The sequence below is a fragment of the Prinia subflava genome, chromosome 8, assembly GCF_021018805.1.
Source record: "Prinia subflava isolate CZ2003 ecotype Zambia chromosome 8, Cam_Psub_1.2, whole genome shotgun sequence".
In the NCBI taxonomy this organism is placed as follows: Eukaryota; Metazoa; Chordata; class Aves; order Passeriformes; family Cisticolidae; genus Prinia; species Prinia subflava.
This window is the reverse complement of record NC_086254.1, coordinates 17,314,537-17,341,721: the sequence shown is the minus strand read 5'-3', so window position 1 is coordinate 17,341,721 and position 27,185 is coordinate 17,314,537. Positions and strand designations below refer to the sequence as shown.

General features: G+C 43.7%; 1 protein-coding gene across 9 annotated transcripts in view; it reads right to left on the bottom strand.

Moving 5' to 3' along the window:
- The window catches only part of TANC2 (tetratricopeptide repeat, ankyrin repeat and coiled-coil containing 2), a 151,485-nt gene that overhangs the window by 47,058 nt on the left and 77,242 nt on the right, over positions 1-27,185 (bottom strand). For all 9 annotated transcript variants that reach the window (XM_063403620.1, XM_063403621.1, XM_063403623.1 and 6 more), the window contains 6 exons: positions 24,952-25,100; positions 19,931-20,138; positions 13,057-13,320; positions 10,275-10,400; positions 6,462-6,743; positions 3,582-3,715 (listed from right to left, as the gene is read on the bottom strand). In XM_063403620.1, coding sequence (XP_063259690.1) covers positions 3,582-3,715; positions 6,462-6,743; positions 10,275-10,400; positions 13,057-13,320; positions 19,931-20,138; positions 24,952-25,100 — 1,163 coding nt within the window. The remainder of the gene's footprint in view (positions 1-3,581; positions 3,716-6,461; positions 6,744-10,274; positions 10,401-13,056; positions 13,321-19,930; positions 20,139-24,951; positions 25,101-27,185) is intronic.

Sequence of the window (27,185 nt, the reverse complement as noted above, 5' to 3'; positions counted from 1 at the left end):
CCAATCCATTAAAAATCCTCTGTGAGTAAAGGATAGACCTTCAGGGAAAATGGAAGGTCAGCATGGCAGGACCAAGTCGAGCTCCTGCTTGCCAGTCAGCAGTTACTTAGTTCTAAAATTAATGATTTGTTCATCTCTGACATTAAGAGCTAAATGCAAACTTTGCCTCCAAGAACTGACTGTAGAAAAACCAGGCAGAAAAGTACAACCCTGAGTAATTCAGAGGAGGAACAGCAACTGCTTGTTCACCTTTCATTTCTGTCATCACAGACACACAACTTCTGAATATTGGGATAAGTGACATTTTCAGAGGGAAGGGAGTGGGTGAGAGGACAACGAGCTTCCCACCAGCATTCTGGAACCTGTGCCAGCCGTTACCTAAGATTATTTGTATATTGATTAATCTGTTTTGGTAATGATCTGCATTTCTCCAGCACAGTGACCTCAGCCCAGTCTAAGAACATCCTGCTCTGCTCAGTGCAGGCAGAGATGGAACATCTGCACACAGCTTCATCCAGCTCCTCACTTATGGTTCATCTAGCTCTTAAAATAACCCTGACAATTGTGGTTGTCCATCACTGTCATCACTTTCTTCTGTACTTCAATTCTGACTTTAGTGTAAACGTGACTATAAAACACACACGTCCAAGAAATTCTTTTCCATCCAGATTGACCGAAGGGTTCCTCCCTTCCTTTGGCACTTTTTCCTTCAGCCAGCTGGACAAAGCCTGTTTAAGGAGACCATCAGCAACTCTTTTTTTATTCCACAGCTACTGACACAGGCATATGCTGTTCCTCTCCCCCTCCTCCAGCACTAAAGGACATTCCAGCCTTGATTTTTTCTCTTTTCTTTTTTGTGTTAGACTTTGGACAGCCTTTAGCTTTCCTATATGAAGGTTTTTCCTAAACTGTCCCCACGAACGCCTGTTGGAGAATGTGGCATCAGACATTCAGATTTAGAAGCTGAATTACTTTACCCAACTAGTTTTACTACTGTCTACTAGCCATTCAGTGGTTTTCCTCAGTTAAGAGTTCAGCATCTTCAAAGCCTCAAAATTCTCATGATGCCTCAAAGGCAAGACACACGTGTGATGGAGTTTCTGAAGGAGGCGACTGCACGCACAGTGAAGAGCTCCATGCTGTTATTTTAACAGATTTCCAATTCTGTTGCCAGGTCAGTAATGTCTTTCCCCCCAGCATCACTCAGAGATTTCAAACCCCACAGCTGTCGTAGGACAGGGAATGTTTGTTTTATCAAGGAGGACATCACATGACACAGCTCTTTCCAAATCAATTCTGCTGCTGACAGCAGGAATTCCTCAGTGGTGATGCTGAGTTGTGCTACCCAGGAGGCTACTACGAGTGCACTACGCATGTGACTCCTAGCTATCAGTTTGACAAACACCCTTAACCATTTTATTTGTCCTTATTTTTCTTCCTCAGGCTTGATAATCCATCAAACTCACTGTTTGTAGTGTGCTGCACAGCCCTTCTGGAAAAGGTTTTGATGCAATAAACCAAACTGCTGTTTATGCCAAAGAATAAACAGGAATAGGGAGCTCAAAAAAATTAATTACAAAATTGAACAAAACAAAATACCTCCTATTTTTTCAGAACAATTTCCCTTCAGGGCAGGAAATGAAACTTTGAGTGAGAATTTAAGCCTGTGCTTCATTTCAATGCATGTCTTCATCCAACACACCTGGAAGTCACCCACTTTCCCTAAATAATAAATGACTACCACCTGCTTATGTCCCCTCCAGCATCAGCTGAGGACTGTTACCTGCAGGGGGGGATCACTTTTCCTTTGCTAGCCAGGGAATGGGAGTGAGCCAGATGAGATGCTGGTCTCCAAGGATCCCAAAAAGGGTAACAGCAATGCTGGGAACAGACCCAAGGCCTCCGAGTGCTGAATCAAGCCGTGCCGCTGCTCTGAGTCATCCCAGGAACTGTTTACTGAACACGATGGAGCTTTTTGTAAGTTCCATGTGCTGTGTCAGCGATTCAGGCATAAGAAGCCATTCCACGTGCTCTAAGGTCAACTCATCAGCCTTGGCATTGATCCGTTCATCAAAGCCTGATGTCTGAAAGCTGGGGACTGTTATTTCTGGAATCTGCCTCCATTTACAGTAGTGAAGATTTACTGGGAGATTAATGATCTTGCTCCCAGTGGGTAATCCTGCTGCAGGCACTATGGGCAGCATGTCTCCCAACCTCAGCTGTTGTGTTCTGACAGCAACACACTGGATTTATTCTACAAAAAAAAATTCGGCTAAAGGATGAGCAGGATCTTAAAACCTTTCCTAAAGAGTCTGCAGCCAAGGTATAACAACCTATTTTTACTTTAATTTTGGCTATAACGATTGTTTTTAGCTCTTTCTCCAGTGAGCAGAGATGCCAAAAAAGCTTCAGTGAGTGATATGTCATGAATATGACACAGGGTCTGAAAGAGCCCTATTTCTTACCTTTTCCAGGAGGAAAGCGAAGGTAAAATGGCATCCATTTATCATTTACATACCCAGCTGGATGACTTAAGCTCTCAGGGGAAGTGATAGATGAGGTCTTTTCAGCAGAGATAGCACACTTTACTGCCCTTTCTGGTAGTTTGCAGAGCTTCAGATTTGCAAGGAATACAATAACTAATGCATCCTGAACAAAACCAGACCTAGGCATTGCATTCCTTTCAAGAACACCATGTGGAAGAGGAGAGTATCAAATCTCAGTATTTATTTACGCAGCACATGCTCCCTGCCTGGCCATCTGGGTGCAGCAGGAAAGCAGACAGGGCAATACAGTATCTGGCACAAAAAGCCAAGCAAAACATGTCCTGGTAATAACTTAGAACAGAGACTTTTCTTGGTATTTTCCTCTTCAAAGTGGGAACAGGTGACAGGAAAGCATTAACTGCTCCCATCCTCCCAAAAGGTAGAAGAGGAGCAAGAGCAAACTCCTTGGATTTCAAAGCAATTAGAATGGCTACACCACTACAGAACTGGGGTTAAATCTCAGTAATACAATAAAATTTAAGCTGTACATCTCATGTCCATAAGTGACAGTGTTCCATATGTTCTATACAAACCACTCCTGCCATAACAGCAAGTAATTTGTGTATTGTTCCAAAGGCTATGGTCTACTCCGGAGAATTTTCTGAAAAATTCCCAAGTGCACACACAGCATTAACACTCAACTAAGTGTCTTCCCCAAGTACAGTATCTGCTTTTTTCAAACAAAACACTGCTCAAACACTGAGCAATTTTGCTCTCAATGCCGCAGAAAAACCACAATTATTTCAGTAATTGTGTCATATCCTAACATTTGTCATGAGAAAGTAGGGTGGCTGTGAAAGACAAACCCTCAGAGTAACAGGGGAGTGTATTTGATGTGGTGGGAACTTCATTTTAGAGAAATAAATTTTCCTGGGTAATAAAACTCCTTCCAGAAGTCTCCCTCGAGGCTCCCCAAGTGACCACTTGAATGCACGGATTTTCCAAGTGACATCAAGCTGGAGAACTTCCCAGGAGCCCCACTAGAACTGACACTTTCCCAAGGCCCAGGAGACCCCGAGCTGGGTGTCCCCGTACCTGTGAGGCCAATCTGCGCATGGCCTCCTCCTGCCGCCGCCGCATCTCCGGCGTCCCCGGGCAGCTCCCGCTGGTGATGGACGGGTGGGCAGAGGGCGCCTGGGCCAGGGGCAGTTCTCGGTTGGCATCTATATCTGTCCAAGGAAAGAGGTCAGGACAAGCACTAACGTTACTATCACAAACCAGGCAGCTGCTGTTCCCGATGCGTGGCAGTTAAAATATTTCTCACAAATACTCTGGTTGGGATTTCAGGGATTTCCAGGCCAGAGGCTTCTCAAGAAACTTCTTTTGGAGGCAGGAAAGGACCACTAAGAAAAAGCCTTGAGCTTGTCTTATTCATCTTCCCCACTGTAATTTCACTGACTTTAAAATAATGGCAATAATGGAGCGAACTGGGCCCTCTGGCAGGCTCTGCCTTCAGGATGGGTGGATGTGAATGCAGAGCTTTCCTGCTCTGCACTTCTGCCAACAGATCTTCCCTTGTTATGAACAATTGCTGGTTAATTTGGTTCCAAGTCCTCCTTCAGCACAGACAGACAATTTTTCTGAATTACAGGCCTATTTTCTAACATAAATAAACGAAGCGCCCCAGCTAATACAGCCATCTGAAACCCATTAATTTAATTGGGGGAGAGGAGCAGGAGCAGCACAAGGATCTGGAAAAGACTTGCAAGCAAATAATAAATTATCCTGGAATCATCTCTGGTAGGTTTAACTGTATTCTAGTGCATTTTAGCTGCTTCTTTCACCTGGTAAAGCAGAAATTTGCTTTACCCGCAGATTGCTAAAGAAGCTCATCCACCTGGCCTTTGTGGATAACATCCCCAAATGATTTTTATTTTCACTCCTAACTACTCATATGGAAGATTTTCAAATGACACCACAACATGCAGCACTTGGTGATGTCTAATTATTGATTATTTTAAGAACAACACACCACTCTGAAGTGCAGTCTGTGCTGGCAGAGGATTCTATTGACTGGACTGCTGCAGTGCATCCCTGAGCTTGGCTGGAAATAATCATGCAAACAATGACCCATTTAATGGCAAACAACAGAGGAGTATGACTGCTGCCTCCATAATTAAACTCTGAATGTGTTAGAATGAGGCATGTTCTTGATTCTGAGCATAACACCACTGTCACCTGTATTAATTTTCTGACAGAGGAATTAGAACTCTGAGGCTCTACTGAAGCCAGTTTAATTAGGTGGTTGTACAATTGCCACAGTGGTCAGACCACCTCATTAACATGTATTAATTAGTATAGATTTAATAAGTATAATAGATTTTTTTCCAGCATGTGGAAAAAGAAATGACAAAGAAACTTATCACAAAATCAAAGATTAATCACAAAATATCCCGAATTGGAAGGGGATCCACAAGGATCTTGCAGAATAATTATTATCTTCTCTAGCTAGATTAGTACTTGTGATCTCTCTTGGAAATCAAGTCAAACTAATTATTGATTCTGAAGGTTTCCATCCTAATAACTAACACTGAGGAATCATTCAACTTTGAACTCCATGGACACACCAGAGTGAACTAAAAAATATGTTAGGTGGGACCAAGGATCTTCATCAAATGTGGACAAAGGGTGCAGGGCACCTCATGTGAGAAATCCAGCTTTTAGTCCAGGAGTTAAGCGCAGTCTTCTCTTTAATGTCCACCACCACTCTAAGCAGACTCGGGGCACACACTTGCAACTGGTGCACTGCAGAGTTGCAGTTACAATGCATAAACAAGCCCTGCCTTTCACTACACATTGTTCATTTTGCTCTGACAAGTGACACTGTTCAGCACGCCAACCTCAGTGACATTTCAGCTCTTCCAATAGGGCAAGAGCACAGCATTTCAGTAAACAGATTTAACTACAGCTTCACTGAGATACAGTGACCTACATCCTTAAAGATACCTTTAGGTACCTAACTCAGTATTTTTAGTCCTGTCTTACTCACTGAGAGCTGAGTGATTTTAAAATGTTGTCATCTCCACCTGCAAACCTGCCAGAGTGCAGTGATGGGAACTGGATGGGACTGGAGGAGGTAGAGCCCTCTTCGGTCCTGAGCCTACATGGGCTCGTGACCTGCATGGAATATTTATCCCATGATTCAATGAGATAAACAATCCATATGGGAAGAAGAATGCCCTGGCATGGATTCATAATCACAGAATACTGGCCGCTTGATCTGGCTGGAGATGTCATGAGCAGAAGGACTGGACTACATGACCTTTAAAGGTCCCCTCAAACCCAAACCATTCTGTGATTCTATGATTCTAAAATTGGAGTTTTCCCAGTCAGATAAAAATCTGTGATGTTTCTAAGACGGACAAGTCAGAGACAGACTACTCTGACTCTTCAAAAAGCAGCTTTGAAACAGGAGCAGTATAAAAGCTGCCTGTAGCAGTACCTAGAGGGACTCTAGGAGAGCTGGAGAGACTTTACACAAGGGCATGGAGTGATAGGACAAGAGGGAATGGCCTCAAGCTGAAGGAAGGTAGATTTAGATGAGATATTAGGAAGAAATTGTTCCATGTGAGGGTGGGGAGACCCTAGTACAGGTTGCCCAGGGAAGCTGTCGCTGCTCCATCTCTGGAAGTGTCCAGGGCCAGGCTGGATGAGGCTTGAAGCAACCTGGGATAGTGGAAGGTGTCCCTGCCTATGGCAGGGGATTGGAACGATACAATCCTTTAAGTCCTTTCCAACCCAAACCATTCAGGGCTTCTATGACATATTTCTCAAGGGTCCTTCCTTTGCTTTACAACAGAGATTACGCTGATTTCTTGGGCCTGAAGAGAAATGGGGTTATTTCAGCCAAGACCACTCTAAAAGCTGACCTAAAAGCTCTCTGAGTTTTGGAGACCCACATGCTGCTGCCCTTACGTTTTGGAGAGGCGTGGGGGCTGTCTGAAGCAATCTGCCTCATCCTGGTGCCGTGGCAGCTGAGCGCCACCAGCCTGGAGATGATGGCGGTTTTGCCGAAGCCGATGTTCCCCACGATCACCACGCCGCGGTTGACACTGGCGTTGGAGCTCTGCAGCTGCGCGTCGATCTCGTGGAACACCCAGTCCCGGCCCACGAACACGGACTCGGTGGTGATGCTGGGCACCTCGAAGAGCAGCGGCTTCAGGGAGATGTCAGGGGGTCTGTAGGGCGCAAAGCGCACTGGAGAGGGAGACAGGGGGAAGAATGTCAACATCCACGCCAGAGGGGAAAGCAGAGTTTGGAAATGGATGTTCATCTCACACAGAACTCTCTCCATCACGAAAGGTGAAAGAAAACACAATTCTGTATCACCCACAGCTTTGTTGTGAAAGCATCTGTCTCATCCACAGTATTTTCCACCAAAGGCATTGAGGATTTTACAGGGAGTAGCTTAGAGCTGGGGAAAATTGTATGTGGAGAAATTGATTTTCTTCTTAAATCTACCACAGTTAAAGGCCCTGGGCAAAATGCTGCACTCTGTACAGTGCTCCTGGGAGACAGGACTGATGGTTCAACATAGAGATACAAAATGTGTGTTCACCTGTTCAATCCAATGAGCCCACTACAATCTCAGCACCTACACATGTTAGTTCACTCGAAGAAATTTCAATTCTTCTGAAGTAAGTTAAACCAGATTGCTGACAGCATGTTTGGCAGTTAAAACATCTTCTCACAATGATAAACAATGTTTTAAAGCACAGTAAATTATCAAGAAGAGCAAGAAATACCTCCCCAACAGACCATGTGTGCTGGTGCTGATGAAATACTGTGCAATTTCTGTAGAGCCCAAGCAACAAATCAAAATGCTGAAATGAAACACTGCCCACCGCTGCCCACACTGCAGCCAGGCTCTTTCCTGTGGCTGAAAATTTCAATTCAAGCAACCCAGATCTGGGTGTATTATTTTAAACTAAGCAAATGTCTGAGTTTATTTCTATTACTTGCTTTAGACTGCAACTTTTGGATAGTAGAGAAAATTTCTTCACTTTAAAGGGCTGGCACAGGCTGCCCAGGGCAATTGTGCCCAGGGAATCCCCACCCCTTGGAGGGATTTATAAGGATGTGGCACTTGTGGACACGCGTCAGTGATGGTCTTAAGCAGTGCTGGGGGAATGGTTGGATTTGATGAACTTACAGGATGCATTTCAAACCTTAATGAGTCTTTGACTCTTTCAAGTGTCATCTTAAACATCTACATCCATGGGGATGAAACCAGTTCCTTTTTTCCCCAGGCCTCTGTGCCTGAAAAGGCTGAACTATTTTTTAGTGTTTCTAAGAAGCACGTGAAACTCTCTTACCCACAAGACAACAGTATTAAACACATACTGTGAGGAAAATCCCTTGAAAATTATAGAAACAACTAAAGGAAAGCATACCACTGCCATATCACACATGGCATATACATGTATATATATATATATATATATACGCACACATATATATCATATATACATATATCCACAATATATTGGGGGAGTGGGAACTATCCTCTCCTCCATCCCAAACCTCATCCAAATATCTTGGTTCTTCTCATCCTGCAGCACTGCTGACATTTGCTTTTTGGAGAAGAAAACCCACAATACATCACAGCCGTCAGCTTGTGCCTTGGATTACAGCAACCTGAACAGCCTCAAATCCCCAGGGATGAAAATAAGGAATGCAAAAACTGCTTTCTCCATCCTATTAAAAACCCATCACCAGCATAATCGTTGTCACACACACGCTGTTGGGATTCCTCTATTGCTCCCCTGCTTAAAGTAATTGATTTAACAAAAAACAGCAGAGACAATCCCCTATTTAGTCTCTCTCACTGGGATTTTGGAACACTGGGAACAGATAGTGGGCTGTAATGTGTCCCCCAGCACAGGGCCAGGAATATCCTCACTATTTCAGCCCACTGCCAAGACTAGAGATATTAAAGTTAAACACAAGTTTAGGACTTCCAGCTGCAACAAAGAACTGCTGTTTGTAACAGCCCAGATTGATGCAATTTCACAGCAATAGCTGCAAAATGCAGCATTTCAGGGAAGAACCCCCCCCTTGCATATGCAACAACACAAAGATACTTCCAAATGGTGATAGGTTTGCTTTTTCACATTTTCTTCATACCTCTCTTTCTAAAAACAGCACAGCACCTCTGGTAGGATCAGAAACAAATTTTTGAAAATTGAAACACTGCTGCTATTATCATGTCACAAAAAGGGGGTGGAAAACCGAAAACGCAAAAGGAAAATATGTAGTGCTACAAGGGTTTTACAAGTGTGTCTGGAAAACAATTTGATTCTGTTCCTACAATAAAGTTGAATGTTTTGGATGCAATCACTGCAAATTACACAGCCTTGGCAAGCTGCTGCCTCTGAACATATGGAAATTTGGTCTGTCAAACTTTGATTTCTTCACTCACTGCCTGCTAATGCACTTCTAGAACTGCCACAGCAGCCAGGAGGATTTCATTACAGACTGCCATTCAAAGCTCACAAACCCTCTCTTTGGGGGCTCATGTGTTTGGTACAAAGCCCAGCCAGGCTGTACCAGGTCAAGCATGTTGGGTGAAAACCCAGTCTGTGCCTTCCAGCTCCTCTAAGATGGTGGGCTCAAAAAAAACCCCTCTAAACAACAGGAAATTTCCAGGTACGGCCAAAAGAAACCCCTCTTCTCTGCACAGGGGAGAATAAACCAGTCTCATGGCACAGAAACAACCTGAAAATATCCCAAATGAGCTTTTTCAGCCATTTACTCATCTGTGCAACAAAAAATTACAGGGCTGAACCATTAGCCTGGTGGTGTGCTGCAGACTCGGGACTGTCATAGTGACAGCTTAAGCACGTGGTGGAAGATTGAGCTCAGGTTAAAGGAGGGATGTAAGTTGAAGGGTGGGCTGAAATCCCAAGGACATGGAGCAAATCGAGCTGGAGCTGCCTGGGAATAAGCAAAACACTAAAATGTCAGCCCTGGCCCCTCCTCTCACTGCTAACGTCTTTTCTGTGGAATTTGCCACAAAGAACCACAAAAATTTCCCCTCTCAAAAGGCTTTTTAGAAGTCAAAGAGCTGCCTGAATACAAGCATTGTGAGCATCCCTACAAGCGCTGACGGGCAGCTGGTGGCCCCATCACTGCACTGGGCTCCTTCCCCACTGGCACATCACAGAATGCAACAAGGAACTGCAATCCCTGGCCTTGATCAAAAAAATAAGAAAAAATGGTAGCAGTCAATAAAATTTCTCATTTTTATTAACTTATCAAAGTCTTAAGCCCAAGGAGACCAGCTGAAAGCTGGGGGTATTCATCCTGGAGAAGAGACAAGAGAAGGCTCTGGAATGACCTTACTGCAGCCTTTCAGTGCCTAAAAAGGCTCCAAAAGAGCAGGAGAGGGACTTTGGGTAAGGGCCTGAAGGGAATGGCCAGAGGGCAGGGTTGGATGAGGTATTGGGAAGGAATTGTTCCCTGTCAGGGTAGGCACAGAGGACAGGATGTCCGGAGCAGCTGTGGCTGCCCCTGGATCCCTGGAAGTGCCCAAGGCCAGATTGGACACTGGGGCCTGGAGTGTCCTGGGATAGAGGAAGGTGTCCCAGCCCATGGCAGGCTCGGAACTGGATGAGCTTTAAGGTCCTTTTCAACCTGAACCACCCTGGGATTCTGGTTTTCATGTGGACATGGATGAAGTGGCTTCTGCCCAGGTTCCCCACGCAGACACCCCCGCTGTGCCCCTACCTCGCAGGTCCTGCTGCGCCCGGGCGCTGGCCACGCTCTGCCGCGGCATCCGCAGCGACGTGCGCAGGGGAGTGTGCCTCTGCTCATCCAGGTAAGCCAGATCCTCCAGATGTGCTGAGCTGGTGGCTGCCACGAGAAAGCAAAGAAGTACATTGGCAAAAGCAAAGAAGTTACTACACAGAGTAAGTAATTCAGCACTGCTAACCATGACGAGCTGGTGTGCAAGATGTGCTCCCACTGCTTCCACAACTGGGCTTCTAAAAAGTGCCACGTGAGTGGTAATGCTTGAATCTCAGAGATTTACCACGACCCAGATGTACTCTTCCAAATCTACCATCCCATTTTGGCATTTACGTTATGCAACAAAGTGCAAGATGAGATTAACTGCAAAATCATGGAATAGTCTGGGTTGAAAAGTACCTTAAAGCCCATCCAATCCCATCCCCTGCCGTGGGCAGGGACACCTCCCACCATCCCAAGGTGGTCCAAGCCATGTCCAGCCCAGCCTCGGACGCTTCCAGAGATCCAGGGGCAGCCGCAGCATCTCCAGGCACCCTGTGCCAGGGCCTCACCCCCCTCACTTGGAAGAACATCTTGTAAGAACTGCTCCCAGTTGTAAACTACTAAGTGACAGCAGGGACACAATACATTCAGTGACTGCACTTTGTAAGCTGCTATAAAAATTGGTATTTTTGTGCTGTTTTGGAAGATACTTAGGGAGAACCTTAAAAAAAAAGCCAAAAAGAAAAAAAGGAGGGAAAAAAAGCCAGCAGGTATGTGGTGCTATGCTTTGCTCCCCAAGAACAGACTGTATACAAATTCAACTGCATTTGAAAAACAGTAAGTCTGTTTTAGAGCAAAGCTGTGAATTCATGACGACCTTAAAATGTGTAATACCATGGAATATCACTAAAAGAAAGGCAGCTTTTTGCCCACTCCCAGCTACACTGTCTCCACACTGATGACCTTGAGGCTCAAAATTAATATACCTATTTTCTGGTGGGTTAATTTTCAGTTGGATTAGTCAACTAATCTGGTTTATCAAGTGGTCACCCAACGTGTGTCGCTGGAGCAAGGACATGGAATTGGCAGCTCAGCATTAACTCTTTGAGCAATGTCACATTTGCAGAGAGACTTAAATCAACCCTGAAACTACACTTGGTTTCCCCCTCTCATCATTCAGGCACAAAGATAATGAGGTTAAACTATTAGGGGAGAACCACCCATATAAACCCGTTACCTAAACCCCATAATCTTCTGGTACCATAAGCATATAGGAGCTGATATGTGATAATTTGATAATAAAACATTAAGCCAAATCTTGAATTCTCATCATAGTTACTTCCACGATTAAACTAGGGACATGAACTGTGTTAGCTGACGTAGTACTTCAAAGCAGCAAAATTTCAACTAAAAAATATCCAGAAGGAAAAGTTGTTCCTGAACTTTACTGGATAGATGGTTTTCTCTTGAAATAGTATTTGCCTCAAAGTGCACCAAGCAAGTCAATAACTTCCAAAGACAATTAAATCAACAAACATGTATTTAAATTTATGGTGCCCAGCCTACTCTGTTTGCTTTGAAAGCTGTCTGCACAGTGTCATTTATAAGGAATTATTAATGCAAGCAGGCCATGTAAGCATTGTTTTCAAGTTTTTTTCTATCCTCTCTCTCCAGTCTGAAATCTCAGGTTATCTACTGCATCTCTTTGCTCTGGGCTTGTACTTCATCATCTGTAAATCTCATTTCTACATCGCTTTAGGTCTGTGACTGGCCAAAGTGGGATTAAAAAGGAAAACTAATCCAGTTATGCAATGCAGCCTGGTTCACCAAGGGATGCTGATTTAACAGAGAATATCCCAGGCTCTTTGGAGTATCTCTCAGAATCGTCTCTGGGTTTTCTGGAGCAGCGTCTGCCAGGACTCAGAAGTCAAAGTGTGAATTTCTCCACATGTCTACACAGACACACAGACAACACGTTTTACTCCAGAGAAGTTACCCAGCAAGAAAAAAATATGGGACAATAAAGGAATGGGAAGTAATTCCAGGCAAGCAGCTTTGCAGCAGAGCTTTAATATTTCTAATCCCATCACTTTTTTTCTGCCCTGCTGTTACCAGCTTCAGGGGAACGCTCAGCAGGCTGGTAAAAGACATCAATAAGGTATGGCACAGCACCATTTAGAAATGTTTCAAAGAGCAGATGTGAATTTAAATTAAAATAATGTTGATTTTATGCCAAGACAAAAAACGTCATTCACTAGCAAATGGCAGGTGCTGTGAGATGTGAGATGTTTGGGACACAGTCCACCAGGAGAGATGGGATCCAGAGCAAATCTTCTGTAGACAGAAAGTACCACCATTCTCTTAACTCCAGAGCGCTTAAGCTCTTCAGAGAACATCAACCACTTGATTCTACTTGCAATGAATGCTTTGAAATAGTAGAAATGGCTATGATGTCTGGGCACCTTAAATCCAAGACATTTCATTCTAATGACAATAAAGAATCTGGTTTTTTTCTTTTTAAATGTATTCTCCTGTAATCTTGTTGTACAATCTTGTAAAAAAGGGACCATAAACTGCTGAAATAACCATTAACCACCATAAGAAAAGAGAATTTTCCATTTAGAACCAATAAATCAAATAAAAAAACAATTTTTGTCATTCTTAAGGATGATGACTCCAGGAAGGAGAGCTCTTCTTGGATAAGGAAACACAAGAAGGGCTGTGGCATCTGTGTGCTTTGTCTGGCTCTGACCTAAAGGCACAAACATGAATTTCTTACCTGCTACCGAATTTGGCCGTGGCATAAGGTAAAGAGGGATTGACTGCACTGACTGGGACAGGACCGTCTCCAGGTTCCTCTCAGGGATTTTGTTGAGGCTGTAGGTGGAGGCTGACATGTTCTCGTCCACGCGGTACAGGCAGGAGTCCATGCTGGATTTCTGGGATTGCCACTGCTTCAGGTTTCCTCCAGATCCAAGTTCCTTGCTGTTTTCCCCTCCATATTTAGTACGTTCCACATTTTCAGAGTAACTTGTCAATGTAGCTTGAAGGAAGAATAAATAAACAAAATGAGTAACAAAGCAGGAATGGCTTGAACACACGCTGCTCAATGCTTAGCTGAGCCATGCGAGAGCCAAAAATGATCTTCATCATATTTTCCACATCCACATAGATCAGAGATTATGGATTTTAGTTTAATGACAGTGTTTATACTTATGACTTCTAAAAGAACATTTAAGCTCTAATGTTTTGGCTCATACCCTTAAAAGCCATTTGTAATTACAAAGAGTATTAAAAATTCTGTGCTGCATTATATTCAAATACACCATTCCAGAAAGAACAGGAATTATTTAGGACGAAAGATTACCATGGCTCCTCATGTCTTTCAATATGCATCACAGTTTCTACCTTTCCATTTCCAGGAAATGTTTGCAAGGTCTTGCAAGGTCTGACACTGAGAAGCCTCCACTGACCTGCCTGAACAACCAGCTCCCAAGGGTTAGTTTGGTTCAGAAGCTGAATCTCTTACCTCATTTGACTGACAGTTTTCATGAAGCTTTAACTGTAATCCACTCAGTTTCCCCTATATTATTTCATTTCACAGATGAGGATTGTTGTTATATTGACTTTCCTACTGGGAAGTGACAACACTCAATTGATCCAGAACATTCTCATGTTCTCCACATTTGTATTAGCCCCTGGCTGTAATTCCCTTAGGGTATTGACTCGCCTCTCATCTTTAGTCCCCAATATATTCATTCAATGTCATAATCTCAGTCACTGAGACAAGGTCCCAATGGTCACTCAGCTTATCTGAGTCTGTTAGAGAAACACAGAATGGTTTGGGTTGGAAAGGACTTTAGAGACCACCCAGTCCCACCCCCTGCATGGGCAGGGACACTTTCTACTATTCCAAGCTGCTCCAAGCCCCATCCCAACCTGGCCTTGGACACTTCCAGGAACAGGGCAGGAGCAACCTGGGATAGTGGAAGCCACAGCTTCTCTGGGAAAGCTGTTCTTTATCCATCCTAACAGACTCCACAACAGCTTCAATCTTCACCCCCTCTTTCTGTGGCTTTGTCAGTACTGGATTTCTTTCTAGGGAGTGGGCTCAGTATCTTTGCACCCCATCAAATGTTCCAAAATTTAGTTCCTTGCAACTTATTTTGGAATTTAAAACCAACGCATGCAACTGCTAAGAACTGGCATTTATACATATGCTTGTTGTCAGGTAAACATATTTATGATTTAGGATAAGAAAATTAGTTTCACACACTTTCACTGTTCATACACTTCTCTTGTTCCCTCATATTGTCTAAGAAATGTGTTTGAAATCATTCTCTATAAAAAACCCCATTTCAAAGACTAGGTTTGCACAGCAAGGCATGCCATGTTTTTATTCACAGAAAAAAAACCCATTGATCCATTAGAATCCATTAATTTTAGAAGTCTATCTCAGTATGTGTCTAATTAGTCTTTGCAGAAACTAATCAGCAGCTGACATCAGTCATCTTCCAACATATCAAACCGAGGAAAAACAAAATAACCATGTGTCAAAATAAGTTTCTCTAAGTGAAATAACAACAAAAAAAAAAGAGCTAGTAAGTCCTGCTGCCTCTTTTTCTAATCAACAATTTGTGTTCATTTTAAATATAATTTTATCTAGTTTACACTAAAGCTGTTTTATGTGCAAACTCGTCATTGAATCAGGTATTTAGGACTGTTCCCTGTGGATTAATTTACCTGCTGAACAGCCTTGGATGATCTAAATGCTGCTACACATGCTGAACTGATGGCTCTATGGATTTAATCTCTTCTAGGAGCTATTATAAACCAAAATAATTTTAACTTTAGTTAAAAAGCAAAAGCATCAGGTTAGCTGTGAGTCAGCAACATGAAGTGACACAGAATACACCTCCCATAGTGTGACCCCCACAGCTGCTCAGATGATACACCTCCACAGTGACAACTGGAGAAAGCATATTTCTGAAAGATAATTTCAGAAAATTTTCATTACCTGCAACTACTAAGATGCAAAGTGATATTCAGGTGAGAAAAGCTGTGAATGCTGAGGTGGCAAATAAATGCAATGAAAGTGTAAAGATTTGGGCAGCTCTGAAATGGTCAGGGATGTGGATCAGGTGATCATTGTAGGTCCCTTCACACTGAAATACTCCATTCCATTCCATTCCATTCCATTCCATTCCATTCCATTCCATTCCATTCCATTCCATTCCATTCCATTCCATTCCATTCCATTTCTATCCCATCCCATTCCCATTCCATTCCTTTCTGACAGGATGAGAGGAGACAACCTCAAGTTGCACCGAGGAGGGTGAAGGTTGGATATTAGAGAAAATTTCTTCATTGAAAGGATGGTGAAGTCCTGAACAGGCTGTCCAGGCCAGTGATGGATCCACCACCACTGGAAACATTCACAAACATGTGGATGTGGTATCTGGGGACAGTGCAAGGGGACAGTAATTAGCTGGTCTTTAAAGGTCCCTTCCAACACCAACCACTCTATAACTCTATGATTTTTAAACACAAGGACACCTCATTAATCAAAAGCTAAAAAAATGCAACCTTTGAACTGACAGCATGCTTTAAACTGGGAAGAGATAAACTGATGAACTCAAATCTATCAAAGAGCAGGAACTTTTGCCTTAAGCCATCTGCAGAGAGACAAATCTCTCAATCCCAGTCTCCAAGGGACCCAGTGCATCAGGGCACAAATGGGACATGCTGGGGGTCCCAGGGCAGGAACTCACTGGCATGCAAGGCTACAAGACAGAACCCTTGAGGCTCTTCAACTGCTTAATTCAGACAAAAAAGCACAACCCTGGTGAAAAAAAATCAGAATCTTGGCATGCCTGGGCCCTGCTCCATCAGATCACACCAACCACAGCGTGTGCTGGCAGCTGCTGGGAGCAAAGGAGACCCTGCAGGGATGGAGAAGGATTGGGACAGTGTGTGAGTCACACAGGGAACAGGAGAAACCTGACATGCACAAACAGCTGAGGTTCTCTACAGCACCGAAGTAACACCACAGGGACACAAATACAGACAAGTGTGCATACAGATCTATGTATTTATAGATCCATAGCTGGATCTCCAGTCTCCACTAGAGCAGTCGCACGCTATTTAATGTGAGCACAGACAGAATTCAAGGCACCCAGACCATCTGACTGCTGGAAAACACAGAATGAATGATATCCCGTGGAAAGCCCCATGGATGGGTGCGCAGGCAGCGTGGTGCCCATCCACAATCCCGTCTGCAGCTTTTCCCTGGTATTTCCTGAATCTCTGTCCCCATGATCCCAACCCACCCACAGCACCAGCAACACCTGCACCAGCTTCAAGCAGCTTTGCAGGCACGTGGACTGTGGTGCTAGGAGGGAACACACTCCAGAAGTGCTGAAGTCACTTCACAATCCCCCCCCTGCTTTGACTACTCAAGTTTTACTCCTGTGTTTCCTCTGTCTAACTTTCCTTTTCCAATGTGGCTTGTTTCCCTTGGAAACAGAAGTTCTGATCTGAACTTTCTGCAAATAACATGGGTGAAACATTTTTATTTCTCCGGGTAAATAACAGAGCTGTACTAAAGCAGCAGCAGCCCCCCCAAAACAACACCTCACCACTACAGACAGCATGATGCTTCTCAAGACAGTTTTGCATATTTACAGTTTTTGTATCACAAATATTATTTCGCATTTAGTTGCAAGCTTGCCTATGCCCTGGGAAATTTTCAACTAAATGTGTCTCTAGCCAAACACACGAGGGAATTTTTACCATCCCATCCAATTCGCCTCGAGACAAAGACCATGTCTGGAAAATGTCAACTTTTACATTCACCTTCCAGCTGCAACTGTGGGAGAAGCAGTTTTTCTAGGTCCCACGTGACAATGACCAACATTAATTACATGTAAAGATTTACAGTGCCTCAAGTAAGAAACAGGGATTTTGTTAATTTAAAGAAATAACTGCAGCAAAACAATGAGCTCTCATATGCTGCACTGCAGCGAGCTACACTCTCAGCCTGAATTAACCTCATTTCATTTCAGCACCACTTGCCTCATTCCATTAGAGATGTCCCAGCTAACACATACAAGTTGGCAAGGAGTGAAATAAATTTTTACCCTAATCTACATAAGCCTCCATAAACTCAGCCACAGAAGGATACACCTAAATATAACCACATCACCCCAGACCGCTCCAGCTGCCAAACAGGAAAATCTGGCAGGCAGAAAGCCTAAGTCCTAACGGTCCCCAAGGGAAGGCGGCAGCCTCGGGCAGCCACACGCAGTCTGTGCCCCAACAACCCTGGCACACCTTTAGAATGTTATCCTCTCCTGGACACCACCAGGCAGTGAGCTTACGGCATCTCCATGCAAAAAGACCCAAACCAAATCCCTGAGGTCTATCCTGATCAAGGCTTCAGGCTTCACACCACTTCCTGCATGTTTAACTTCTCTTTCAACAATGGTCTCAAGCAGGAGAAAAAAAAAATGAAAATCACTGGCTTAATTCATATAAACAATCCCGCAAATAGACAGAGATTAAACAAGTAAAGCCATTTCTATGTCAGGCCTGGGAGCCTTATAAATCATGGTATCATGCAGAAGGTCTTAAAGCTAAATAAAAAATACCTCAACATTATCATCACCTGACCCTAAATCTGTTCTGTGCTAGATCTGAATTCCCTGCTGCACCAGCTGACAAGCAGGATGAGGAACGGGATGAGGAATGGGATAAACAATGGGATGACAAATGGGATGACTGCCTTGCAGGGCTCTATCCTGACTGCTACTTAGGCTAGAAATGCAGGGTCTGGGTAAAAGAGCACCGCAACAGAGAGAGACCCTCCCACCTCCTGAGTCTAACCCCCTGCAAACACTGTGAGACAGAACAGCTCAGCAAAGCTTCAGTTTAGAAACTTTGGTTTCAACTTGGGGTGTAGGAACACACTTCTACAGGAAGTGCCACATGGAAAACAGACATTCCTTAGGAGACTGATGCTAATGACATAAAGTGCTGCTTGAACATCACTTGGATAAGCTTTGTATACTGGCAAGAAAAGTTTGTTGGTTATTTCAAACAATTGCTAAGACTGGTGGAGGTTTTCCTGCACTCTGCTGCATTCCAGCAGCAAAGCTTCCAAGCCCACAGTGGAGGGGCTGTGAGGTGCAAAGATCCCCCGGGGCAGCACATGATTCTTTGACCAGTTTTCTTTTCAGTAGCAGATTTTTGAACACTAACAGTTGGCTGCTTTTACATAGTGAGAGCCAAAAAATCCTGGAAGCTATTCACAGGTTACAGTTAGGTGAGGATTTTCACCAGCCATTCTGTTTTACAGGGAAAGGATTCCATGGCATCCAGGAGAAAGGGCTGACTTGCTCCTACCTTTCCTCTTGGCTCACCTCCCCCATTCCCCATTGCTTTTCTTCTACAAATAAAGAATATCTGAATTTGAAGATCTGGACCTTGTCACTTTTTTTAATCCTTTCAACCTTTGCTCAGCTCTCAGAACTGACTGACAGCTTGGGCAGAGGCAGGACCCAACTGGGATCAAACATCCACTTGTACTCACTGTGACCCCTCCAGCCCAGCCCAGCTTTGGAGTGGGATGTGGGAGAAGGTGCAGCTCTGATGTGATACAGTGAACAGGGAAGTGAGGGGGTGGGATCCTGCAGTGACTTTTCCCAGGATTCATTAACCTACTTTGGCACACAGCTCAGAATAGCTCACCCATTTGCATTTTAAGATCACGCACGCAGAAGTGCTGCAAGGGTTGCTGTGGCATCCAAGAGCTGAACTAAGCCCAAATTCCCTGATCAGCCAAGCAAAATGTTAACCACTAGTGCAACTAACCTCCCTAAATTATCAACCTGCCTTTTTTTTTTTTTTTTTTTTTTATGCTACGTAAATTGTTGGCAAAATAAGATCTTCTTAAGCTGGAGAAATACTCAACCTAGAACATGTGGCAAAGACACCCAAGCGACCACCATCCTGTCTGATGTCATACAAACATTAATGTTTTCCACTGTGCCTGTAGAGTTACTGAACAGAATTAATCTGTGTATGTTATTTTCTCCAGATTCTTTACACCTGCAACCCCCAGATCACTCAAATGAAAAACCTGCTACAGCACCTACAGAAATGCACTGAAATTTGTGATAATTTAGTTCAGCTCCGGCCCAAGGCTTTCTCTTGCACCACTTAAGCAAGTTCCAAAAGTAAATTAATTGATGCAAAGTTATCAACCTCATATATCCCAATAGTCCCCAACTACTACATACTTTTACCTATGAGGAATGGAAGATGGAGGGGTAGAGATCACCTTGGTCACTTGCAGTAAGTATTAACCTGAATAATGCAAAACCATCTCCCTAATTAGCAAACACAGATAGATAATATTATCTAAATAGAGTATTGCATTCAACTCTGGGGTCCCCAAGGGACATGAAACAGCTGGAATAAGTTCAGAGGAGGTCATTAAGTTGATGACATGCCTGAAATCCCTCTGTTCAGGAGTGAGGCTGGGAGAGCAGGGGTTGTTCAGCTTGGAGAAGGGAGATGAGGAGGAGGGGGAGGGGAGGGGGGAGGGGATCATGGAAGGAAGAGGAAGACGAAGAGCATGGCCTGGCACTCACCGATGATGCCACTGTCTCTGCTCTCCAGCGTGGATGTGGGGCTGGTGACGGCCCCGTAGGCGCAGTCCTTGGCCCCATAGGTGCTGTCCTTGGCGGTGCCACTGGCGCTGGCCGGGGGCAGCGTGGAGCAGGGGCTGCTGGCTGGCGGCGAGGCCGTGCTGCTGGTCAGCGTGGAGCACGGGCTGATGCGCTGCGTCACCGCCGAGCTCTGTAAATGGGGAAGCACGAACACATCACTCACCGCAGGCACTGCGAGGGGCAAAGTCTTTCTGTAGCTCACACTGGAGGATTTGCTTTGTCTGCTGAGGTTAAAAAGTGCTTCACAGCACTAAAACTAAAACATCCGCTTGGCCACACCCCAGCTGTGGCAGACAGTGGGCTCGTCTTCTCCTCCACGCTTCAGAGGCCCCAACTTCCATGTTCAATAGGAGCCACAGGAAACAGAAATAGTGGTATTTATAAAAAGCCTGATTCTGTACTTGATCGGGAGTTTTGATTATTTTTGTTAGCACTGAACTGAAAGCTTAAAAGAAAAAATGCACAAATAAGCAAAAACTGTGACAGAAAGGTAAACTCCATGCCTCTGTTGAAGTGGAGTGCTCTGGGGCAGAAAGCACACAGTGTGATCTCACCTTTACTTACAGCTTCCATCAACATATCCTGGAAATCCTGCAAAGACCTCTGGGCCATTTCCATCTGCTCAGAATCCTTGTGGGGCTGCCGTTTTTATTTTGCTCTATAAATGTTTCCTCCATTCCAGGAAAACAACAGAGATCCCTTATCTAGATAACAGATGGCCCTTCCCTACTCAGGCATGGTTTCCCCATCAGATTAAGTTTAAACAAACTTTCAATAATATGGAAAGGAAAGCAGCACAAAGAAGATGCTGTTTTAAAAGTGATTTTTGCAAAGACCCTATAGGATACTGTGTGCAAGGAACCTGGAGGAGTTTATCCATCTGATCCTGTGCAGGGAGATGGATTTATTAAAAGTCCAAAATCATTCTTGAATACAATTTGATATATCACAGAGCTCATTCATTGTAGCGGCCAAATTAAAAACTACTTGTGTGTCATATTCAAGGAAAATATTCCATTTTTTTTCTCTTTAAAATTAACAAGGTTTATTATTATTCTTAATAGAATCTAATACAGGGCTCTTTTTGGCTTGTGCCACACAGCTGTTTTCACTGAGCTACCCACCACAGTGGGAGTACCTACTGAATTATCACAGCTGATGAGACTCCATCAGCACACGTAAGCCATTTAATCAGCGTTTCCCAATATCTTCTTTTAACTCACTGACAGTCCAATGAACTGCATCAATTTTAAGGTAATATAATTGGGGAGCTTTGGACAAGCAAGGCCAAGGGTATCCTGGGCTGATCATGGAAGAGTCATGCTGGCAGGGGAAGGGGGTGATGCTTCTCCCCTGTCCAGCTCTGCTCAGTGCCATGTTCATTTTTATGCTAGGGGCACCAGAATTGTACAGAGAATTCCAGGTGGGGAATAACCCAACCCAATCTCAGCTGGCCCTGCATGAAGCAGAAGGTTAATTTAGATGATCTCCAAAAGTGCCTGCCAATCTCAAACTACAGCATCTAAAAATTCAATCAGCTTACATATGGGAACTTCCAAAATGTAAAGCTTTATTACTATTATAAATTCTTTATGGTGGAGTTTTTCTATGTTTTTTGTTTTAACTATCATTTAAAACAAATCTCCACTGAAACTTATCTCAGTACAAAATAACACTAAGTTTATAACACCAAAATCACTGTACTTTAAAGCAAATTAAAATTCAAGGATGGTACACTCATCTTCCCTCCAGCTGATAAAACTATTGTTTCCTGAAATGCCAGAAGTGACAGAAGTTCCTTTATTTGCTGTGTTATCAATGCAGCTCCTGAAGAACAAGCTCCTTGCAACTGGAAATTATGAAATAACACACTATATCACTTGGCATTGATTGACATGTTGTATTTTTGTATTGATATAGAAAAATGTTCCTCTGTGCGAGTTTTAAATATAAATTTCCATTGACAGAACATTCTGTATTATTATTGCTGCTGTTTCATCTGTCACATTTTCACTGAACTTTGAAAAATTACTCTGTTCTGCCGGAGCCTCAATGTCCTTTGTGTTGCTCTGGCAGACAATACAGTTAGAAAGAATTTCCCAAAAAGTAGGAGAAAAAGGATCTAATCCTCAGCATTTGAGATCTCCCATTAAGGAAATCATGATTAAAGCACAGAAAACATACTATTTTATTCCAATCTGGATGAGAGAATATATCCTTGGTTATATTCAAAATAAGCCAACTGGGGTAAACGGCAGCGTAGAGATGTAGAGACTGGGCAGTTTCAGGGCAAATACTCCCATTCCTTATCTTCCTTTCAGCTTAAGCACTGGTGAGATGGCAAATCATTATTGTCTCGCCTGAGAAGGCAAAGCATGGCTGGAATAACAAACAGCAGCTTTTTATACAAAGAATGTTTTCTTTGCTCAGCTCATGTAAATTAACACATTAAAACCCAAAAGATTGTTCTAATTTTAGATTCAAGTGCAAACTACTGGTCAAAGTCTCAATCAGATTTCAATCAATCAATGATTAGTAGAAGAATTAATCTTCGCTAATCCCATAAATGTCTCATCACGTGATTTTCAACATTACTGGAAGTAGGGTAGTGGAAGAAATTCAGTTTGAGATGGAGATCTGGAGAGGTTTTTCCAAAATTTGCTGCAATTTGGAAGCAGCTTTACCTTGGACAGGATTTGTTTGCCAAAACAGCCAGTGCGAGACGGCAGAGTCAGAGGAGAGCCCCAGAAATGTGAGATGGCAGGGCTGAGGTGGAGAGGCTGATGGAGAGGAGGAGGAGAGGCTGATGGAGAAGGTTCATTCAGCCTACAGAAAGGACAGCTACACTGGATCCAAGGACAGCTGCACCCTTCCACTATCTGCAGGGCCTGGAGGGAAGACACAGCCGTGCTCCTCTCAGAAGTGGGAAGGGAAAGGACAAGAAGCCACAGTCACAGGTTCCATCGAGGAAACTTTCTACTAGGCAGAAGAAAAACGTTTTTCACACTTCAAGCTGGTGAGCCCCAAGACAGGCTGTCAGGACAGCCCACTGATATCCCATCAGTGGAGATCTTCAAACCTTGCCTTGGTGAGCCCTGAGAACCACGGTCCCTCCCTGAAGCCAGCCCTGCCTCCAAAGGGTGCATGGATCGGTTGACCTCATGAGGTCATTTCCAACCTTGAGGATTCCAGGATTCAAGGCAAATGCTGATATCAGGAGACACTTACAAAGGAAGGAAAAAATTAACTTGGTAATTGAGGAACCAGCCTCTCTTTATCTTCTCCCAAATATGAATGGCATTCAAAGGCCCTGGAAAAAACTTTTTCATGCAAAAATTAGCACACAGCCCAAGATACTAATCTAGTTTAGAGGACAAGTCTCTGCCATTTCTCTTTAGATTTTTTTCTATTTATTCACCAAAGACATCTTTGGCTTTACACAAAAGCTGGGATTTTAATTTTTGTCAAAAGGTAACAACAAAAGGAACCATTTATAGTAGAAAGCTCTGCTTGGCTTTGAAGTATTCAGTTCAAATAGGCGCCTGTTAAAAGGATATATTCTAGCCCAATGTATAGTATAGTCCATTTTAAATCCAGCTCTCTTTAAAAAATTGAATGGAAAGTGTTAAAAGAGTAACATGCGTATTAAAGGCAAAAACTTAACAAAATCCCATTTCTTGACTCTCAATCAAACTAGCTCATGCAGGAGACCCATAACGTCTTGTATCAGTCAACGCAACCTGGCCTTGCACACTTCCAGGGATCCAGGGACAGCCACAGCTTCTCTGGGCAACCTGTGCCAGAGCCTCATCACCCCCACATGGAGGAACTCCTTCCCAACATCCCATCTAACCCTGCTCTCTGGGAAGCCATTCATGTCACTCCAGACCCTTGTCCAACATCCTTCTCCAGCTCTCCTGGAGCCCCCTTTAGGCACTGGAAGGGGCTCTAAGGTCTCCTTGGAGCTTCTCTTTCCAGTCTGAACATTTCCAGCTCTCCCAGCCTGGCTCCAGAGCTGAGAGGCTGCAGCACTTGGACCAACTCCATGGCCTCCTCTGGACTTGCTCCAACAGGTCCACATCTGTTCTGTGCTGAGGACAGGCCACTTTTCACTGACTCTCTTTTTAAGGAATTCAGGTTCTCTGAATTACATTTATGTTATGTATCTGAGTGACTCATGCAGAGTCACACAATGACAATTAAAAGAATAGAGAACTGGAAGTGGCTGCTGAGTTTTGTGCTCTTCTGCTACATACTGGACTATCCATCTGTCAATTTAAATACAAAAAGGGATGTGGAGGGAAAGGCCTCCTTTTTTCACTCTCAGCAAAACTGCAAATTGTCCATACTTGAGGAGAAGGAGGGAGAAACTCAGGTTCAAACAGTTTCTACAAAATCTGCACCACAGCCGAAAGCTTTCCAGCTTTCCAGCCAGGGGTGTAACAAGCTCCATCACAATCAAGATTTCATTATTTGCCTTCTTTATCTGTTTTCAAGCATGAAATCACCTTGTTGGGCACATATGTGCAAGAACTGTGACTATCTGTAAAATCATGCTATTACTATTGCCCTCTCCCTTCTGCAGAGACTGTAAGTCTTTATGTAACACTACTGAAGTACTTCTGAAAAATCACAGAGAAGACGCCAGGCAAGTACAGATTATTTTGGTCACTATAATCTGATTAGAAACCCTGCCCACTCCTACATTTGCAGCAACAGAAAAACAACAGAAGCTGTCTCACATGGCTGATCCCTGAACCACGGCCTGCTGTTCTGTAAGGATGAGTCACAGCGTGATGAGGAGATACAAGTTTCACCTCAGCACCATTATATCATTGTTAGGAGACACCTGGTTCCCATGGAATTGGACAATAACCACCCTCTCCCAAACACCACAGGGATCTCAACCATTTGGGATCGGGGAGGGGGGGTGGGGGTCATACCTGGTTCTCATCCTGCACCTCCATGCTGTACTGGGGCCCAGGCTGAACCTCCGTGACTTTCTCTCCGAGAAGGAAGCCCAGGCGAGTCATGAGTGTGTTCGCTGCCTCATCTACAGAAGGAGGGGGTCCCAGCTCCTGCTCAGTATCACCTAAACAGAAGAAAACCAGATTCAGACAGGAATTGTTTATTTTGGCTGCTGCTCAGTGGCTTTACCAACACAACACTGCTACCTGTTGTGTACCCTCACTATTCAGGTTTTCAGGTTATTCACGTTATTCAAGTCTGGTTTACCATTCCATGCTGGTCATTATTCTAGGTTATGTACCACAGATATAAGTTTTCTCCAATGTTAACCGTAGCCTCTCCTCTCACTGCTCGTTATTTTCTCAGTACCTCCCTCAGAAGCACATCTAGGCATCTAGTCCCTGTAGCAGATGCACCAGAGCTATCAGGGAACAAGATTTTCTGAACAAGCACTGGAGAAGAGAGAATATTTGCTCTCCTCCCTCACTTTTCTGGAGGCACAGAACTGCCTCCAAGTTACTCACAGAGAAGACAAGGCTATGAGAGCCATTTGGAAGGCACTCCATAAGCTGCAGAGCAACCAACCTGTGCTACTGAGTAGTTAACAGGAAAGATTAGGACAGAAAATACACGTGCAACTTCCACTGTCACCTGCTGTCCCCAACACACTCATGGTCATATGGAAATCAACTCTGTCCAGATAAAATTTGCCTTCGGCACTCACCCTATGGGCCATGCCACAAAGTAGCCTGCCTGCCAATTCCCCAGCACGTCTACAAAACAGGGCAAAATTAACATTCCTAGTAATTTTTTCTATTTTTTTTTCCCCACCACCTGTAGGGAAAGCAGCACAGACAAGCTTTCTGCCAGCAATGTATACCAGCATTTCTGTATCCTTTTAATTCTATAACAAAAGTCTGTGGAGGCTTTTGACTTGCAGTATCACACATGTAATTTGGGCTCCAAAAGTCAAGTTCCTTCCTGCTCACACCAGCAGCAGGGTTAAAGCCTGAAAGTCAAGTTCTTACCACATTACAGTGAAGTAATACTGTGCTAGTGCAGTTATAGGAGACTAATTAGGATTTGCAATTAGTCTACAGTTAATTATTCATCTGATAATGTACAACCTGGAAAAGAGCCCATCTCCATTTCCCAGCTCTGTCCTGGTTTGGGTTCTTCCAGCACTCAGCGTGCAGCAGCAGTAAAAGGATGCTACTTAAAATAAAATATTGCTTTTTGATAACTGTAACTAACCACAGAATCCGGGATATGTAGAAAACCTCAAGAAATTTAAGCCAGTTGCTTCCAAAAATTCCCATTTAACCTCACAGAGCCTACAGCTCACAGAAGCTTACAGCAATTTTTGGATGTCTCATCTGCACTACTGCAAATTAAAAACCCGGGAGCATCTCCCATGCAACCATGACTGCACTGCTAAGCACCACCAGCTCTGGGAGTTGAGTATCTGGAGCTGTCCTTCCAAGTGGCTTCACTGTTATGAAAATGGATGTTATAGTAGATACGCATAAGCTGTCTAAGTTACTGAATTCCCATCGTACTGCTTGAACCAACGCTGACGTGAATCCAATAGATTTAAGAGAGACAAATTTAGACGGATGGCCCAATTTGTGGAACTGCTGACCACCCACAGTCAATCTGTGGGCACTTACTGGCTCTAGGAGCCCAAGCCAGAACAGAGACATTTATGTAAAATAAAAACTAGAGAGACTTTAATTTCCAAGGTTATTTCTTTCTTTAAAAAGATAAGACTACCTTTTTAAAGGCAGACTTTTTTGGTAAAAGCCACTCCCTGGATATGGCACTGATGCCTTGAGAGATTACCTAGAACAGAGGCTACAGAGTGTTAAAGCAATAGAGTAAGCAGTTACTAAAAAGGCCTCCAAAGGATACACCCTAGGCAATATAAGAGCCTGGCTGAGGCTACACCCAAGATGGACATGGGTTTCTGAGGAGCCTGTGAATGGGTACTATAGAAAAAAGCTGTAAGTTGCCCTTTAGGGCTGACAGTAAGACCTGATACTCTCTTCCTAAGTTCAGTGAAAGGGCATAACTGGTTTTTAATCCTTTCCCATGTGTGTTATCCAGTTGGTGCTGCAGCCACATTCTACACTCACTTCAGCACACTCCCTTCTCACCAGGAAATTTGAGTACAGGATTGATAACAGAACTTGCCTGAGATATTTTTGAC